The sequence below is a fragment of the Lepidochelys kempii genome, chromosome 5 (genome assembly GCF_965140265.1).
Source record: "Lepidochelys kempii isolate rLepKem1 chromosome 5, rLepKem1.hap2, whole genome shotgun sequence".
Lineage (NCBI taxonomy): Eukaryota > Metazoa > Chordata > Testudines > Cheloniidae > Lepidochelys > Lepidochelys kempii.
The window spans coordinates 100,268,758-100,283,844 of NC_133260.1; the positions used below are offsets into that span (position 1 = coordinate 100,268,758).

The following is a 15,087-nucleotide window of genomic DNA, read 5'->3' on the forward strand; positions in this document are numbered from 1 at the left end:
TAAAAATCATGAATCATACTGAAAAATATTGCTTTGTCTTTTGGTCTGCCTTCTGAGTTTTAAGCTCCTTAACTCCTAACCAGGACAGGGACCCCACTTACACAGGCCACCGCCACCAATCACCTGTACACTAAACCCAATAACCAAAATTAGACCAAGTATTACAGCCTACAGGAGACAACACTGTTCTGTACCATCAGGAGAGAATAGGAGGGCCTGAGGTGCACCAGTGCTTAAGGCCCCTGCAATGAGAAGGAATTAATTAAATTAGATTAACATCGGCAAGTGACCCACATACCATGCTGCAGAAAAAGGCACACACAAAAATCCAAACCCAAGGTCACTGTCAATCAGACCTGGGGAAAATTGCTTCCCAACCTCACATATGATGATCAGTTAGACCATGAGCATGTGAACAAGAACCAGCCAGCCAGCACCTGAGAGAGAGAATGCTTGGTCCCACCTCAGAACACTGGCCCACCCCATCCAATGTCCCATCTCCAGCCAAGGCCATCTTGGATGCTTCAGAGGAAGGCGACCAAAAAAACCCCAGAATACACTGAGAGTGCGGGAGGGCGGAAATCTATTCTTGACCCCTGCAGGCGGTTGGCTGAAGCTCTGGAGCATGAGCTCTTAGGAACGTAAGACATGAACCGGAAGTGACGCTCAAGGCTGCTGAGCCTTGGCTCTCACCATCACAAGCAACTTTTCTAAACTCTGAGTTGGAGGAATGGTCATTCTTTTTCTCCTCATCCTCTTCCCCTATCATTCTCATGCTTCTCTGTCCCCTGATGCTCTTTCTCACCCTCCTGCCCTCTTCCCTTTTACACATTCTACTTCAGTCTCCTCTTTCATCCATCTGCCCCTTAGATTCAAATGTCCCTCACATTTTTCCTCCCTTTCTTTTCATTCTTCTGCCCCCTCATATTTTCTGTCTTTGCTCCCCATAATATTTTGTTTCTTGTTGGACTTCCTCCCTCTGTGCCTCCTCATGTTCCTCTGCCTTCTTGCTGTTCTCACTGTCCTTCTCCTCCCCACATTTCCCTGTTCATCTCTCTTTCTCTTTTGCCTTTCACATTGCCCTAACCCTCCTGCTATCCCATCACTGTCCAGATCACCACATCCTACACACTTACAGTACTTCCCTGTCCCCTCGCTGTCACTCACACCATGTATTGAGAACAGGGGCCAGCAATCTTCACTGAAGACAGCCTTGTTTCTCTCCTGTTGAAAGCAGTGGGAGATGGCAGCCATATGGAATATGAGCAAAAGTTGACAAGAGGGCTACAGGACAGCAGCAGATCATGCGCAGCCTTAAAAAAATCCCTAAAAAACCCACATAAAATTGAGACACAACATTGGGAGAGCTGGCAAACATGCTGACTGCCAGTGTGCTATGTACGCTGTGAGCGCATGCTCTCACTCTTTGAACAACGATAGAATTTGTTCGTCTAACAGAACACAGAAGATAGAGCTGTGCTTCGGTGCTATATGTAATAAAAACAGAAAACTTCCCATTTTTGCATTTGAAGGGTCAGATTTTGGTTTCAGATACTGCAGACTTGCACCAATGTAATTACATTGCAATAACTAGAATTAATAAATTTTACAGTGGTGTATCTGAGATTAAATTCTTTCCCATAGAATACATCTATAAAAATGTAAATTCTACAGTTCCCCTGGGGTCATGAACCACAGTTCAGGTGTATGATGCTGGTGTAGACCGTCTGCATTACCATCCATTGACTCTGGAGCCAAGAAGGCCATGTATGTGTCTGCTGGAGAAGAAGAGATGCCTTTTGTTGCCACAACATTATATATCAAATCACATGACTTTGTAATCACCGTGGTACTTTATAATCAACTTTCTTTTCTTCTTTCTTTCCAGCCTCGGTAGACAAAATGTCAATAGAATAAGTGGCCTACATTCCAGACCTGGCCATGAACCATTTGGAGGGACCACCTGAGGGGAAGGTGAATGACGAGCCAGCGAACGGAGAGGTGAACGAGTCAGTGGAGGCTGACCTGGAGCACTCTGAGGTGGAGGAGGAGCAGCAGCAGTATGCTGCTTATTACCCGAGACATGCCAATGGCAGCCACGAAGGACAGTCTGGGCAGGAGGAGGAGGGGATGCTGGCTCGGTCAGCCAGTACTGAGAGTGGCTTCCACAATCACACCGATACTGCCGAAGGGGATGTCATAGCCACAGCAGAGGATGGCTATGACACAGACAGAGTTCAGGAAAATGAGGATGAGAGCGCCTATGCAGTGCAGTATAGACCTGAATCTGAAGAGTACACAGAAAATGCCGAGGCAGAGCATGCTGAGGCCCTTCAGACCCGAACTCTACCTAACCACTTACACTTTCACTCCATTGAACACGAGGAAGCCATGAATGCTGCCTACTCGGGGTATGTCTACACTCACGGGCTCTTCCACCGAGGGGAGGACGAACAGTACGCTGAGCCCTACGCCGACTATGGACTGCAGGAGCACGTGTATGAGGAGATAGGAGATACACCTGACCTGGATGTCAGGGAGGGTCTACGACTCTATGAGCAGGAGAGGGAGGAAGCTGACAACTATCGCAAGGAAGCTCTGGGTGCCCGCCTTCACCACTACGATGAACGGTCCGATGGAGAGTCTGACAGCCCTGAGAAGGAGGCGGAATTTGCTCCTTATCCAAGGATGGATAGTTATGAACAAGAGGAAGATATTGATCAAATTGTGGCTGAGGTCAAACAGAGCATGAGTTCTCAGAGCCTGGACAAAGCCGCTGAAGATATGCCAGAAGCAGAACAGAACTTGGAATGCGCCCATACTCCCGGTAGTGGGACTCTTGAGAGCAATGGTCAGCTCCCAGCTGGCTCCAAGCCCACAGTCAACTCAGGAGAGTCAGTGCAGAGATACAGCAAGGAAAAAAGGGATGCGATATCTCTGGCTATTAAAGATATTAAAGAGGCTATTGAGGAAGTGAAGACAAGGACCATTCGTTCTCCTTACACCCCAGATGAACCAAAAGAACCCATCTGGGTGATGAGACAGGACATCAGCCCAACCAGGGATTGTGATGATCAGAGGCCACTAGATGGAGATGTAAGTATATGAAGCTATTAGCTTACTTGCTACAAGTGAAGGAATGAAGAATACATAACATACATATGTCTGTCTCTCTCTTGTGCACACGCACACACACGTGCACTCTCTCACACCCATGGTAAGGCACACTATGCTTGTGTGGCTCATTCTGTTCCTGTTAAGTATTTAAAGCTTTACCTATTTTAATTCTGTATTTTAAAGGATGCATAAGTAGTGGACCTTTGTCTTATCGATGGGCCATGTTAATCCTTCGTGAAACGCCACAGACATCAGTAGAGTTACACCAGAGATGAATTTGCCACAAAAGGTTTGATTGCTCTCTTGCAGAAACAAGTGATATTATTACATTTTTCCAACATTTGTTGACTAACTGATTGGTTAGAATGGCCATTCAGTTTATCTCGGACTATAAGATTCTGCAGGCTCCCATCAGTTATGGGTTTGCCAACTACAAGAAAGTGCAAATTTACAACACTGTTAGTTTAATTGTAAAATCGAATCACCCTCATGTTTGAACTATATATTAAAGGTTATTTCTTCAAGTGTACAGTCTATTACAGGGTTTGAACTACCTTATCTTTAGACAATGTACCCAACTTGCGTCAGGATCAGCCCAGAACTGCTCAGCTTATACTCGTTGCCATGTACAGTTAGTTGTCCGTGTTAAATTTATGGCTTCTCTGTATTTCTTCCTCTTATTTTAATAGTTTTCAAAACAACTTTTAATCTTATTAAAATGTATGCCTGAAATGGAGGGGGCCAGTAGATAAAATCAGTAGGCTAAAGTCATCCCTGAAGTAATACAGTTAATGTCAGCCAAGTTTTATCCCAGGGATGAATGCGGCCTAAAACTGTGTGTGTGTCAATTCTCTTTAATTCCTATGGAATCCTTTCTTGGTGTCTGCTGCTGTTGGTGGTAAAACCATGTATAGTTTAATCTTCTAGCTTCCAGTTTAAATAAAAATTAAATATTAATGGCCTTACATGCTTCCATCCATTAAACCCTGAACACCTCAGCCTTGCTGTAATATCAGCATGGAGTTTGGAATATGAAAAAGTGATGTGATCTGGCCAAGATAAGTAGCCTTCATGTTGTTGTTCTTTCTTGGAAGACTGTCAGAAATCCGGAAACTTTTAACTTGTAAGTGAATTGCAAGCTGGATCATGTCACATCACATAATGCCAACCCTTTGTAACAAAGAAGATTAATTGCAATAATTAATTTATATTATTCCAGAATAGAGTCAGATACTGGTAATCTTATTCCTGCTTGTGATCTCATTGCCTGCAGTGGGACTACTTGCTTAAGGAAAGGTAGAAGCAGGATTTGGCAACTACTGCCTAAAATAAATATAATTCCATTTTAACATCCTGGTTTTACAAGTGTTTTCTAGCTTTGTATGTATGGATTCCACATACAGTCATGGAAACTCTTAAAGTTATATCTGTGTATCTCTTTCTTAAAAGGAACAGGGCATTGGGAGCTGTGGCTGCTCAGCACCTCTAAAATCAAGCCTGTAATACTTGATAGAGTGTGTCATTGTCCATCAGTCGGCATATGACACTAGAATTGTGATATCCGGATACATAAGAGCTAAGGTGACTCATTCTGGCATGTGTTGTAAAACACTAGTTTATTTTTTATGATGTGAGTTTTTAAATCAAAAAATCATGATTATTTTTCTCTCATCATCTAAATATATGCCACATTAGTCCATGCATCATCTCATTACAGCTTTTGAGCAATAGATTCTTTGTGTTTTCTTTCTGCCATGACAGCAGTCACACAAAATACTCCTTGTTTTCCTAATGGTTTCAGGTTCACTATCCTAAAATACTGATGATGGCCTCAAGCACATTAGGTTGAAGGGATCCTGAAAGGGGCTGAGTTCTTCGTAATAGGTGCTGAGCTTGCTATGCTCCATTTGACTGCATTTCTCATGAGGATCCTCAGCACTTTGCAGAACTGGACCATGTATGTTGCACTTGTGGATCCTAATGTGGTGCGCTTGTATAGTGATGAAAGCAGGTGTTTCTCTAGGTCGTTATTTGCAACTGATATTACAGTACGTTAGACTGAGCTTTTTGGGTTAGGGGCCGTCTTTTGCTTTGTGTTTGTACAGCACCTAGCACAATGGGGCCCTGTTCCTCATTGGTGTCTTTTGGTGCTGCTGTAATACAAATAATAAATGATGCTGATAGTAGCCGAAGCTCATATGACAACTAGATGCTGATAGGCTTTCAGGCAGCCTAAATTCTGAGAAGCAGAAAGAGTGACTCAAACTAGCAATGTAGAAGATCTGTGGCAAACTGAAAGATGTACGTCCCACTTGAAGAGAAGAGAATGGGGGTTGGATTTTTTTTCAGTAACAATAGTTGCTACTTCTTGCAATGTTTGTGATGCTTCACTCAAGTATCACTTGGCACACACAGAAGTCTGAGTAAATCCATCTTCTTTAACAGAGGGTGGATTGAACTGCTTAGCAGCTTGCTGAACAAAATGGTATTGCCTTCACTAAGTGGATCAATTCTTATAATAAAAATACTGTAGAACCCTATTTATCAGACCATAGAATTTTTTTTTCCAGACAAACAAGATTTTGGAAAAATTAGGGGTTTTTCAATATAACTGATGCATTTCAAAAATGTAACTCAATTTAATCTGTAACTGTGGTTTTCAACTAAGAGGGGATTTGATTAATGGAGGTTTTATTTTACTTAGACTGATTTTATTTTACTTAGACTGATTTTTCAGAAGTACTGAAAATCTTAAAACTCTGACCATGGTCAGTACTCCAGCAAATCAGGCCCTTATTATATTACATTCTTTTCAAGTGTGTCCTACAAATGGTCTGTTTTCCCTCACAGCTCCTGTAGAAATCAGCTTTCATTTCCAAAATTACTCTTTCTTGTAAAATGTTTGCAATCCTTTTGTGCTGTTAACCAAATAGTGACCAAACCTTAAGATTAGAGTAATAGACTTGTGTCACTTAGCAAGCAGTTCTCTGAGAGGTGATAAAGCCATGGAGACAGCAGAATGATCTGCAGGTGACTGTATTAAATATAGCAGGTTTTGCTTTTTTTTTTTTTTTTTTTTTTAGCGGCAAGGGAAAGTAAATGTCACCCTGTACTGCTGAGCATTTGGATGATAGTGTTAAGATTGGATGCTTTGTAGGGGATAAAGTAGAAGGGTTCAGCAGCAGAGATAAGATGCTGGCTCACATTGGGGTGCTTAGAGTGGGGAACTAGCCAGCAGTTAGGAAGAGGGATGGAGATTATGTGAAGTAATGGATAGGATAAGCAGCTAGTAGAGGGATAGAGGAAGGAAGGACCAATTATGGATATGTGTGCTTGTCTTCAGGATACTCAGGGTTAAATCTGGTAGCAAGTTCCATTCATTCATATGTATTTTTCCCAAAACAAATGCTTAATGTTATGTATGAAAAACAGAATAAAAGTGCCAGCAGTCCAGCTCTTATGAGCAACTCTACAATAACTAGCTGTTATGCTCATGTGATGTAGAGAGGAGGGAAAAGATTTTTTTGTTTCAAACTTAACATTTATACCTATAAGCAGTGAATAAAAAAATGAATAAAATACCCAAATTTCCACTTAAGAAGGAGTGAGCCAAACTGTGTGCTGATACACGCCCTGTGCAATCCCACTAACTTCAGTGTGCTTCCACAGCAAGTGGGCCCAGAATTTGGCTCCATTAAATTTAAGTACAACGAGCTAAATTTTCACACATGCACGTGCACGCGAATCGATCTGTACTTCTGGATGTCCAATGTCCGGTGCAGCCCCAAGACTTGGATTTTCAGGTGCAAATCAGGTAGTTAGAACAGTACATCTTTTGGCTTTTCATGCACCTTTGTCTTTGGACCTCAAAAGACATGCAGTAGGATTTCCCTGGTATCAGTGCTTGCGTGTTTGGCAATTTCAATATTTTTCTTGCTTCTATTAGCAGAAATCCTTAAATTTTCTTTAGAATGTACAGCCATATCTGATTGCTAGACAGAGCTCTATAAGTGCCTCCTGTTTAACCCCCCCTTTTTTTTTCTTCTTGAACCTGCACAGTCACTGCAGCTGTGACACCAAGTAACTGAGACACGTCATGGAGAAAACCATGGAGCAGCAGAGTTAGGTTTCTTGCTCAGAATGCCTCGTCTCGTAGGTGCATATCATCCCCTTCTGCAGTAAAACCCGTGGCAGGGGACTCTAAAGGAGAAAATCTCCACACGCATTCCCTCATGAAGACACTAACATGTATATCAGAGGGGTGAGAGTGAGTGATGGGTACTGCCTCAGTCCTTGTAGATCCCCAGAGATGCATGTAGATTGATAGGATGCCAGGGCCATCTGTGCAGAGGCCTGTGTGCTGCTGTGGACCCCTACAGACCCATTCTATCCCAAAGTTCCCTGGCAGTGTCTCTCCGGTGGAGCCAAGCTGTCAGGGACTCCCCTGTTTGGCAATGGTAAGGGAGGTGTCACAGAGACAACTGACCCTGCTCCTCTGCACAATAACGGGGGACAGCTGTGTCTCGAGGGTCCCCTCAGTGCATGGATCTCAGAGGGCAAATGTGGACCATTTGAAGAGTAGTAGGCTGTGATCTTGCATACGAGGGATTTTAAAATTCAGCAAAACGCTCCGGTGTGTAATTTGTGTGGAAGACCCCATAGCACATCTTAAAATCCAAAGTAGTAACAGGATCCTCAGTTGGAGGGGAGTGAATTTACTGGATCCTGCTGCAGAAGGCCAGAGGACGCATCTGTCACTCTGACACATACAGATTGGCAGGTTGTTTCCTTCCAGAAGAGCACCTCTGTCTCCTCTTGGCCAGAGAAGAGGAGCATGCTGCCCTCTCTGCCTCTTGTCACTGGAGGTAAGAAACGATGATTAGTGTCTGACTGATGCCCTCATGTTCAGCTCTAGGAAGAGGGGATTGCTCTCTTCCAACTCAGTCACACATCCCTAGTGCATCGTAGACCAGTAACCCAAGTATTGTTGACAGTGAAGCATTTTTGGCTGTTGTGATTCCAAATCTTCAGTTTCTCAGACATCTCAATCACTGGTGTCCAAAGGCTGCATTCATGAGACTTTTTCCTTTGTATGCCACGTTCAGACAGTGAGGACTACTCTGAAATGAATATTGGTGTTGTTATAATGGTAAATTACACAGATGGATAGATTCTGCTTCACAAAACCAGTCCAGCCTTTGAAGACCAGCCTTTCACATACAAGGGAGCTGAGCTGCAGTGTTTCATGTCGTTCTGGTTCTGGGTCATAGACGTTTTGTTTAAACCTTAAATTTCTGTGTCACTGGTTTTTGTTAGTGCTGGTAACGCCAACACTGGAGCAGCTTCACAGAGATAAAAACATGTTTCAGGTTTTCCACAGCAGGAGTATTCTGTTATTAATGAGGAAATAGAGAAGACTGTTTTAAATAATTTAAGCAGGTTTCAGGTACTGGCTGAACTTTGAAAGAAAGAAGGAAAAGTGACTGACTATATTCATGTGCTATTGTTAGTGCTTTCTTTTCTAAGCAAAGGCTTTAAAGCTGCTTTTTGGAACTGATTTGAGAAGTCAAGTCTTCAGAGGGTGGCCTGTAGATATTATGAAGTCTTAAAATTATACAGCAGGCCCAGTAACCATGAACATTTTAATTGCAAGGGCAGAAGGCTTTATGCTGATTCATCAACCATGTAGGAGAAGGGAGATGTTTATCAATTATAGTGTTGGAAGAGACACACACTCCCTAAAACAGCTCAGGATAGTTAAATTATGGTGAATATTTGATTCAGAAGCCTGTGAATCATTTTTGTTTGTGTGTTCAGTTTTTAAATCATTTCTGGAAAGATAAAGGCAACTGGGAGTGTTTTTTCTTCATTGTAAACCAGAGCACTGCCTGTGATGCTTACCGTTATGAAGAAAGTCTCCTGAAGACGTGGACAAGAACTGAAGTTATTGCTTCAGATTGACACATGGTGTGCGGCTGTTGAGATTCAAAGACAAGTTAAACTCAGGTTACAGACATTAAGAGTGGAGGAAAATCTCACATAATGAGAGAGATAAATAGCCAGAACTGAGCCAGTTTCCAAGAATTCTGCAATGCCAGCTTTTGGTGTGAAGCACCCAGTCCACTGGCTAGATCTGACCCTCTTAATGTATTTATTGGTTTGCTGAACAAACACGGATTCTGTAGAATCTGAGGTTTAATTTTTAAAGGGACGTTTCTAGCCTTTGTGCTTGCAAAGAAAACCCTTCAGATTTGAACGAGTGGAACCTGTGCATGCAGTGGTGGTGTTGTGCTCTGCACAAGAACTCCTTTTCAGAGGTGGATTAAGGTCTCCTGGGACCCTGGGACAGAGCAAGTGGGGGGAGGGAGGAGCTGGTGACAGAATTGTAGCCCCACCCCACCCCTTCCACCTACTGTCCCACCCCATTCTGCCCCTTCCCCCTTGGCCTTGCCCCCGTTTAGCCCATGGTTCTTCCCCGCCCCCACTGTGACCCCAAGACTGGAGACGTTCTATCCCCCTGCCATGACCCTGGGGCCGCAGCGGGGAGTGAGAGCTCCTCCAGCCCTGAGGGCATAGCAGGGAGCGAGATCTCATCCAGTCCCAAGGCTGCTGCGGGGGGGTCCGGGTGCTGGGGCTTCTGCTGAGTACTGGGGTCAGGGCGCTGGGGCTTCCCCTGCCCACCCTGAAGCTTCTACCAAGACTCCAGCCTTCTGCCACCCCACAGTGGATTTCTGCTGCAATGCCCATTTTTCCAGAGCCCCCAATTGGCTAGGGCCCCTGGGCCCATTGGATAATCCACCCCTGTCCTTTTGAAGTCAGTGGAGGAAGTTCTGCATAGGGAGCATCTGCAGCAACAGGTACAGCTGCATTTATTTCATTGTGATTATTCCCACCAAACTTACTGGGGCAAACTCTCAAAATTCAGGTCAAAATTATACCTGAAAATGTGTTTGCACAACTAGTTTTAGGAGTGTTCTGTGCAGGCCAGTTGCACATATTTGGTAGGTTGTTATAGGCAGTTTTCAGCAAGGACAGATTTCTGAAAATTTGGTTTGCCCTATATCTTTATTTTAATGTCTACACCTATGTGCCCGCTCCTTAGCACATGCGGGAGGAGCCATTGAGAGCGCATCCAGCAGTGCATGTCTTTGAAAATGCAAGCATTATCTGAATATTCAGATACAGGCACAGATGCCTTTTTTTCTTTCATTTTCTATGATCATTTTTAAAACAAGAAAGTTAAATACAAAATACTCTTAATGCAAAAATATGAATAAAAATCCAAAAGGACCAAAGTCAGGAAACACAGAATGCTGATTCCTATACCTGCCATAACTGAGCCATATTGTACCTACTGTACTATTTTATTATTGTTACTGATATTTAAAATGCAATACTATAAATGTACACAGTATACACAGGTACATGTTGCCTGCCCCAAAAACAATATATATGTGGGTATAAAAATCTACAACATGCATTGTAATACAAGAGTACTTCTCCACAAGGAGCCAGAGCTACCATTGCTGAATAGGCCCAAACTTTGCATTTCCTGATGTATGACTGTTTAAAATTCAATAATAATGTATTAACGTGGTTTGAGGATTTAATGAATGTAAACAGTCAGTACCTGCCAAGTGTGTGTAATTATCTCTGAAGATTTCTGAAGAGATATACACTTGGAGCTGGAGACAAGGGACCTTTCTTGTAATATCTTGGGTCGGATTTATTGGAGGATAAATTATTTCCTGGAGAAACTCTACAACATATATAAGTAAAGCATACATCTTAATACATGTGTACATGTTTGTTAGTGTTGTTGTCTTAGCTGCCTTTTAACAATATCATTACCTTAACGTAGTAAAACAAAACCATCTAAAATGCATACTGAGGATGAGTTATGGAATAAGGAACTTTTCACCGATAGGTTTCAATCTCCAATCCAGTCCTGATAGGAAGTTTTCATCTAACACCTGTATCCTGGTCTGTGTGAAATGAATGGTTTTAGTGTAGTTTTTAATGGGCAGGGCACAAATCACAGTGGCGATTAACTGACCCCTTGTTGGCAGTCTTAGCAAAGAGACTCACATTTGACCAGATCAGAGTATTAGACTGAACTGTTCTGTCTGTATTGGGGGAAGAAGGGGAGCTGTTGTAGTGAGTGTCTGATGTCTCTGACTACCAGTTTCCATAATAATCCCCATATTCCACATACTTGTAACTTTCCAAAGTGTTCACATTTTGGGCTGAAATTTTCATGATTACTGTCTGCCCAAAAGGGATTCGTCTTGTTTTGGGAAAGTTCAAGCAAAAGCTCTTCAGTTGTTTTACATTAGTGAGAAGAGAAGTGAAAAACTACACTTTTCTCACTGTAAAATCAACATTATTCTTATTTAAGTTATGACAGCACCCAGTGATTTGACATTAAATATATTCTGTAAAATGTTACAGGATGCACAACAAAACTGAGTTAACATTGCTATTGGTACCCTATTTATTTTTTGTATAACATTCAACTGTCCTAGGTGCTTTACAGAACAAATAAGAGGAAAAGTTTCTGCCCAAAGCTCTTCCAATCTAATTTCCATACATTAACAGATAGGTGAGGGAGAAGTTGAGGAAGAGCCAGGGTTCCAATAATAAGATCATATGGTTACCCTTATGAGGCAGGTACATATCTTTAGGGTTCTGTTCAGGGAGTTGGGGTGAGAGAGAAAAATTATTAATTTACTGCCTATAGGCAATATGGCAGAAGGAGTGAGATATTTTTTGGAGTGGGCCTTTGACTCTAAAAAAAAAAAAAACAAGTGGAAAGAAAATGCAAGCTGAGACCTAGCAGGTTTCATCTAACCCCCTTGAAGACTTAGACATAGAAAAGTTGACCCTTGATTCAAATGGCACTACTGAATTTTGCTTTGATCAAATATTTGTGGATTCTCCATCCCCCCCAAACCTATGTGTGACAGTGCTAATAAGCTGTTTATGAAATCTCTAGGTATACTGCTGCTAAGAATGGGTAAACAACACCACTTTTCTAAAACAAGAACAGTTCGCTGTGACAAAAGAAGCTCCAGTATTCCTGATATATGTCTTCACAGGATATTCAGTTACATAGCAGGTTAAGCTGGATAGGTCTGACACAATGCACTGCTCTCTCATCTCCTGTTACCAGTTTCATTATTAAACCCAAGCACAAAATAACAGTGAAGCACTAGCTTATTCTCAGGTTTTAAGTGGAGGATGCTTTAGTTACACCTGGACAACACCAAAAACTTAATGGAGAATTTCTGGATGTACCAGGCTGAATATCGGAAAAGACAGGTAGGTGGAAAAGGAAGGAAGAGAAGTGGGGATGCTGCTCCCTTTTTTTCATGTTACTCCCTTTTATACAGCCATTCACAATTCTAATGAACATTAACGTTGGTACAGTAGATCAGTGGACACGTGTATAGTTTGTCTTGCCAGAGTTTGGTTCAGGCTTCTTAACTAGTTTCAAGATTATAAGAACAGTGCTACTACACATTCTTTTTAAATCATATGTTATAAAAGATATCACCTGGAAGAAGCTGAGCAAACTGCCCTTCCTGCTATTTTTTATTGAATCTCTTTTTTTGTACTAGCATGTGAGCTACCTATATATTGTAAGCTGCACACCGTATTGTGCATCGTACCTTTTGCTTTGTGATGCTAAATAAGCCAAATATGTATGAGTCTCTCCTAGACTGAACTTCCCTTCACCTCTATACAGGCGCTGTTTGGGGGTACCTAATGTTGCAACAGTACAGCAAGCTGTATATTGCATGCAGTCTGCTCTTTTAATAAATTTCTTTAGTGTTTTCAATCAGACTGCAGTCATCATCATAGAAAAAATCTTACAGTAAGAATGCAAACATTCCAAATAGAAGGCATTTATATGGTCTTGAATAGATGAATAATTCCAATACTTTTTAGATGTGTGTAGTTTAGTATGCGTTCACCCACACGGATTTGTAATGCTGATAACTCCTGGAGCAACAACGCAAAAAATTTTAAAATATCTGAACTCCTACATGTGGATGATACACTAACAACTAGGCTTATTTATTTATTTCTAATTGAGCATGCCTTGACAGCATTTTAAAGAACTATTTTGGGGACAACATTCAATGCTTAATCTGCTCTAAGTGTCTTTGTTTTGTTTGTTTTTTTGGTTTAAGACGCAATCCTACATTATTTGCTCACACAAAACTACCACCAGCACCATTGTTAGCTTGGCAGCATTGCACACCGGTTATGTTGTTTTAACACACATAAAAACAGAAACAGTAAAGTTTAGTTAGAAAAACAGGAATGGAAAAACAACACAGCTGAGTTAACTAGTGGAACTGTAACTTTTGCATTTCCTGACTCTTAACTATCTATGTAACTCTCTCCCCATGTAACTTGTCTGAACGCTGGGGAGCTTTCTTGGGTAGGGGAAGATTTTCCCCCCTCAGACCATGGTAGCAGAGCTGCATAGCCGAGAATACTTCAGCCTGAAGGCTCAAGTGTCTTCCACCGCTCTTGGTGTCCATTTTTAGAAAGACTCTTCACCTGTTCTTAATCTCTGTCTCCCGCTTCCTAGTCCATACTTTTACTCATAATAGAAGTTTCTACTGTACAGTCAACTTTCTGGAGCAAGATTTAGTGGATGTGAAGTCAAGGACTTCTGGCTTACCTAGCAGCAGGGTTGGCAGTTTCCTGAGACAAACTAATTTAGCACAGAGCGCTGGTAAATACCGGCTTAAACCTAGTTAAAACCGGGAAACTGGGGAAATTAATTGCATCCATGTCCAGCAAGTTAGCATAGAATGAATCTTTTCAAACTTTGGTTATATCCATTCAGAACTGAGGAACACGCTTGGTCTATCCACTACATCTAAGTTGGTTTTCTGTTGTAGAATGCTGTATAGGCAAATGGACCTGGACTAATTGTTTGCAACTCTGCCTGCTTCTGATTGTTTAATGCTTCAAGTCTACAACAATGCATTATTGTCATTTTCATACAATCAGATGTTTGACTTTTGTTTGTATAATATTAAAAATTGAAATTAATCCTGACGTGTAGGTTCTATGAGAAAATATCCAACCAAAATTTACACAAACATTCCAGTGTTCAGTATTATAATTACATATATAAGTATTACACCGACTGCAGTTTTACTTCAATTTAGGGTTGTTCAAATAAAATCTATGAATCTACTGCCTTATGTAACTACAATTTGAATATGTAACTAAAACTAAGTGTAATATGGTATGCATTAATGAAACCGTTTTTAAAATAGAAAATGCCTTTAAACTGGGACTAACTAGATTTTCATGGAATGGTGAAAAAATCATAGAATACTGCCTGGTAAATACTGCCTTTGGTAAATACCTGGTAAATATCATCCTGTCCCTATCTAGTGAAGATCTTAACGAAGGGGTGTTTTTAGTTAGTGGTTCCTGGTGCTTTATTGCTCACCTGTGAGGGGAAAATAGCAGAAGCTTATTTTTTATACCACAATATTTGGTAGGACCTCTAATTCTGTCCTCTTATTGGGTGTGTGTATGACTTGTACTAATGTTATTAGGAGTGTGTGTGTGTGTGAGAGAGAGATAAGAGGTTAGACCTTGTAGCCCAGGATCTGCATGGGTGCCTTTGAGTTGTCCTTAAGGCTAATATGAAAACAAGAAATGTTGTAAGAACCTACTGCTTGTGTAAGAACTCCCTTTTCATAACATAGTTCTGGAAACCAAGTTTCATCCCATTTGGAGGCAGAGGGAATCCATTCAAGTTCCTCTGCAGAGTCCGACAGTTTCTCCGAAATGAGGATTCCAGTGAAAAGAGCCAGGTTGGTCAGAGATATGACTGCCCCTAAACAGAGCCTAGCCCTGTCACAGTGTAAAGACATTGGTTGGCCCAAAGAAGAAGCAAGCAGTGGGGAAGGTCTTTTTTGTTTTGTTTTGTTT

General features: G+C 41.6%; 2 protein-coding genes across 7 annotated transcripts in view; both read left to right on the plus strand.

The window, feature by feature from the left end:
• The window catches only part of PTAR1 (protein prenyltransferase alpha subunit repeat containing 1), a 183,537-nt gene extending 181,570 nt beyond the window's left edge, over positions 1–1,967 (plus strand). Inside the window, exon 7 of the mRNA XM_073345208.1 lies at positions 1,889–1,967. Within this exon, the coding sequence (XP_073201309.1) occupies positions 1,889–1,967 (79 nt within the window). The remainder of the gene's footprint in view (positions 1–1,888) is intronic.
• Positions 1,942–15,087, plus strand: part of APBA1 (amyloid beta precursor protein binding family A member 1) — a 97,792-nt gene continuing 84,646 nt past the window's right edge. For all 6 annotated transcript variants that reach the window (XR_012159082.1, XR_012159080.1, XR_012159079.1 and 3 more), the window contains exon 1: positions 1,942–3,096. Coding sequence is in view for 2 of the 6 variants with exons in the window: in XM_073345184.1 (XP_073201285.1) it covers positions 1,942–3,096 (1,155 nt within the window). In the remaining 4 variants the exon portion in view is untranslated. The remainder of the gene's footprint in view (positions 3,097–15,087) is intronic.